Source organism: Vespa crabro, chromosome 3 (genome assembly GCF_910589235.1).
Source record: "Vespa crabro chromosome 3, iyVesCrab1.2, whole genome shotgun sequence".
In the NCBI taxonomy this organism is placed as follows: domain Eukaryota; kingdom Metazoa; phylum Arthropoda; class Insecta; order Hymenoptera; family Vespidae; genus Vespa; species Vespa crabro.
In genome coordinates, this window is record NC_060957.1 from 11,684,367 (window position 1) to 11,689,366 (window position 5,000).

A 5,000-nucleotide genomic window follows, 5' to 3' on the forward strand; every position below is an offset into this window, starting at 1 on the left:
TTGAAATAAAGAATTTGGTTAAAAAAGAAAAAAAATGTAATTATAACAACAAAAAAGACTTTTCTTAATTCTATTAAACTAATATATATATATATATATATATATATTGATAATTATATATATATATATATATATATATATATATATATATATATATTGATAATTATGTATTTATATATATATATTTTTTTTAATTTTTTTTCCATCCAATTTTTTTTATACACATATTTTTTCTACATTTTCAAAATATACATTCTAATTATGCTTACCTCTTTCAACTGACTATCCAAGATCTTGACCTGTCCCTCGAACGTCTCCTCTCTTTGCGTCGCCTATTTTTTTTAGTGAAGCACAAGAAAGGCCAAAAAAAAAAAAAAAAAAAACAGAAAAGAAAAACACGAGCCATCGTTAGTACATGATTATTACAAAAAAAAAAAAAAAAAACGCTAAATTAGTTTCTTTTTTACTTATTATTATTATTATTATGTGTGTGTATACGTCGCACTAATGCTCTAAATTCGCTTGCAAAATTCTGAACTCGATGAAAAGGTATGTATGTATGTATGTATGGCATGTACATATGTATAGATATATCTATAAGATGGGGTGTGTATGGGGGTTTGTGATAGCGGCGCAGGAGGTGTTAATTTTTTTTTCTTTCTTGTTTTTGTTTTTGTTTTAGTACTACGATCTAATGCGATGTGCGTCACAGGCCCGATATCTATCGACGCTTATTAATATTAGATACGATCGTGACAAACCAACGAAACAAACAAACGAGAGAGAAAAAAAAAACAGAATTAAAGATTAAAGAAAAAACCAAGAGAAAAAAAAAACAAAAAAAAAAATAAAGAAAAGAACAAACAAACAAAAAGAAAAAAATATATGAAACTAAATTAAGAAAATCAAGACAGAGTAATGCAAAAGCGCAAGACACTCCCAAAGGATGTGTACCTCCTTTAGACGAGTGGTAAGGGTCTTAATTTGGTTCTTGTATTCCTCCTCGCGCTGGTTGGCCTACGTACAGTACATTACATTACATTTCTCGATAATATATTAAAAGGAAGAAGAAGAAAAAGAAGACGATGAAAAAAAAAAAGATCTTACAAGAAGAAGAAGAAGAAGAAGAAGAAGAAGAAGAAGAAGAAGGGAATCTTTATTTGCTATTATGTACGAAATTTAATTGGACGTAAGAGAAGAAGGAAAAAAAGAAAGAAAGAAAAAGTGAAGAAAAAAATAGGGCAAAAAAAAAAAAAAAGAAAAAAAAATTGTAATTACAAACGAGAAAAATTATCGAAACGAACGGAATATATACCGTTAACAGTTATTTCTTTTTAATTATCGATCAAAGAAAATTGTTTTCAATTAAAACAATCTAACAGATCTTCGTAAAGATATTTTAATATTCTACCATTCTACCGATAACATCTCTTCCTTATCAAACTAACGTAATTAACATTAATTAACAATATTGTTATTACCTTTTTTTTTTTCTTTTCTTTTAATTTTCATTTTTATAAAAAAAGTATTTAGAATTGTAACAACGATTCTACTATTCGTAATATATTGGCCAATTAAAATCGACGTATGTATATGTGTCCATTCGATAACCGATTTTTTTTCTTTTTTTATTTATTTATTTATTTATTTATAACGAATAGAATACTAACTAACACGGCGATATTATAATTCGAATTTGTAATGGTTCCTTTCGTACTTTTTTTTTTTTTTAATTTTTATTATTATTATTATTATTATTATTATTATTATTATTATTATTATTAACTTTACCTTCTCCTCCGAGACCTCGAGGGATTTCAGGTTATTACCGACCACGCGCAGTTCCTCCTCAAGTTCAACGATTTTGCTGTAAAATAAAGAGAAAAAAAGAAACGGGATAACAAAAATCGATCGTAAAATCTTTCCAAAATGGAGATATCCGCTCCCCTCCCATTACCCCCCTCCCCTCTTTTCCCGTTTTTACCCGATCTTTTCGAGGTATCGAAATATCTCACGTAACACAAATTACAAAGAAGAAAAGAGAGAGAGAGAGAGAGAAAAAAAAAACAAAAATAAATAAATAGATCGTAACAACGTCAAAAGATTTTTGTTAATTTTCATTTCATTCTTATTTTTGTTTTTTTTTTTGTTTTTGCTTCTTCTTTATTTACATTTATAATTTTCAAATGTAAATTCATACGATCAATCGATTAAATTGAATTTAAAATTGATTGGAGAGAGATAGATCGATCGGCTCGACGAAGAACATCGACGAGGAATGGTAATGGCGAATAGGGAAAGAGAGGAGAGAGAGAGAGAGAGAGAGAGAGAAAAAAAATAAAAATAAGTGAAAAAGGAAAAAAGAAGTGGTAGTCGAGTCAAAAAGGATAGACGGATGAATGGATGGATGGATATAAATGGATAGACGGATAAATAGATAGTTATAAAAAGTAAGATTCATGCAAAATGGGGGGTGTGTCCCACTTACGCTTCCGATAATTCTGCCTTTTCCTCGGCCCTTTCGAGGTCCTGCTCCATCATGACTAGTTTCCTTGCGACCTGTGATCAACAGCCACACGTGTCATGCGAATAAAGCAAGAGGAGAACGATTATGAGAGGATTTATAATATGATAAATAGAAAGAGAGAGAGAAAAAGAGAGAAAGAGAGAGAGATATTAACACATTATTGACGTCATTGGGAAATGAATCATGGTTAAGATACCAAACGATTGTTAATTCTACTCTCGTCAAATTTTTAAATAGAAAGTTTCGTCCAATAAGGAATAAATGTGAAATAAAAAAAATATATATACGTTGTTTCAAACGGTTGGTATAATTGTCGACAAATTATTGACATATTTTTTTTTTTTTTTTTTCCAATAAATATCCAATAACAATTTCATGTCGTATATATAACGTCAATCATGAGTTAACATATGTGTCTGTGTATGTGTAAGAGAAAGAGAACTAACGTGTGTCTCAGAAAATTGTAAAAAAGAAAAGGAACAAAAAAGAAATGATATATATATATATATATATAAAATATAAAATAAAAAAAAATAAATAAATAAATAAATAAAGAGAACAAAAAATAAAACAAAATCAAAATAAAAATTACAAACAGTACAATTGTAATAAAACTTGGGATAATTAAATTTATATTAAAAAAAAAAAAAAAAAAAAAAAAAAAAAAATAATAAATAAATCAATCAATAAATCAATGAAAAAGGAAAAAAAAGTAAAATAAAATAAAATAAAAAAAATGTGTGTAGTGAGGGGGAGAGGGAGAAATAAAAAAGAAAAGAAAAGAAAAAACAACGAAAAGAGAAGTATAGAAAATTTGTAAAAAAAATGTTCAAACATTTGAATGACATGTATATGCGGTTAACGTTCCAGTCTCGCATGCAAAAGAAAAAAAAAACAAAAAAAAAAAAAACAAAAAGAAACGAGACACTAATTTTAAGGGATTATTTCTTCGGAAATAAAACAACAAACGTTGAGCCCTGGCTGCTTCCATGTCCTTCTCCTTCTCCAGAAATGGTTCTGCTTTTCTCCTACGCCTTCATGATCCTTATGCACTCTCATCGTTAACTGTTAAATTATTCATGGCACTCAACGGTGCAAACTTCGTGCCGTGTGATAAATAAACATTTTGTGTCGGCTGCGCTTTGCCTCTATTCGTGACCGAAAAAAAGTAAGAGAAAGAAAGAAAGAAGGAGAGAGAGAGAGAGAGAGAGAGAGAGAGAGAGAGAGAAAGAAAGAGATAAAAAAAAAAGAAAAAGAAAGAATTTTCTCTTTGTCTTGCACAATGATATCTTTCATTTTTGCGCGAAGAAAAATAATTATTAAATATTAATTATTAATACAATTAAATATATATATATATATTAAATATATATATATATGTAAATAAAATTACAAAAATTTTTGTTCTCTATTTTAAAAATCTCTCTAGCTTTTGATTGGTCACGAACGTACCCGCTCCAAAGGAAATCGTAATTTTTCAAATTTTTAATTAAACATTTTAGAATTTTATCATTATTATTATCATTATTATTATTATTATTATTGTTATTATTATTAACACAAAAAAGCAAATTCAATATCGAAACATTATTTATATATATATACATATATTTTTTTCTTTTTTCTTTTTCGATTTAAATTTGATTTCCCTCGAAGAGCGTACACGAAATATGTGTCGTTAAGCCAATTGAATTTTTTTTTCGCACGCACGCACACAAAAACATAAATAAATACATACACGCAATAATGCCGTTATTACGAAGGTGTCTGAAAGTGAAAGAATTAATAATAGTAATAATAATAGTAGTAGTAGTAGTAGTAATAAGTACGACGTGCAGCGAAAAAAAAAATAGAGAGAGAGAAAGAGAAGGAGAGAAAAAGAGAGAGAGAGAGAGAGAAAGAGAGAGAGAGAGAGAGAGAGAGAGAGAGAAAGAGATAGAAAAATATACGAGAAAATATTGTAAACACATATTTCTCGATATATAGCAAACAAACATTGATATATATAATATATGACATAATTCAATAAATATGGCGGCATCGAGCGAGCGAGTGAGCGTGTGAACGACAAAAATGTTTTGAACTCTCTCTAATTTTTTTTTTAAATCATTATCATCATCATCATTATTATTATTAATATTATTATTATTATTATTATTATTATTATTATTATTATTTTTGTTGTTGTTGTTGTTGTTGTTGTTCGTGAGCAGAGTGAGGGTAGTGGGAGTGGAGCGAGGCAAAGAGAAAAAAAAAAAAAATTATTAAATACATATCGATAGAAATATCGCAGCACACGTTAGAAAGACTTAAGGGGGTTGAGAGTTGGAGGGAGGAAATTGAGAATTGGAAATTCGAGAGTTTCGGGATTAATGATCGATGGTTGAAGGTCGGAGGGTTGAGGGGGTGTATGGCCGATGATGACGGGCAACGAGTAAAGAGGGTTGGAAAAGAGGTCCAATGGAGATTTAAA

General features: G+C 28.6%; 1 protein-coding gene across 30 annotated transcripts in view; it reads right to left on the reverse strand.

Annotated features, from left to right (window-relative positions):
- LOC124422920 (tropomyosin Per a 7.0102) overlaps window positions 1-5,000 on the reverse strand; it is a 52,594-nt gene that overhangs the window by 10,847 nt on the left and 36,747 nt on the right. For 8 of the 30 annotated variants that reach the window (XM_046959964.1, XM_046959965.1, XM_046959962.1 and 5 more), the window contains 2 exons: window positions 1,792-1,867; window positions 955-1,017 (listed from right to left, as the gene is read on the reverse strand). In XM_046959964.1, the coding sequence (XP_046815920.1) occupies window positions 955-1,017; window positions 1,792-1,867 (139 nt within the window). Of the gene's footprint in view, window positions 1-269; window positions 333-954; window positions 1,018-1,791; window positions 1,868-2,488; window positions 2,560-5,000 lie in introns of those variants that run through there. The other 22 variants (XM_046959946.1, XM_046959947.1, XM_046959950.1 and 19 more) reach the window with 6 other exon arrangements.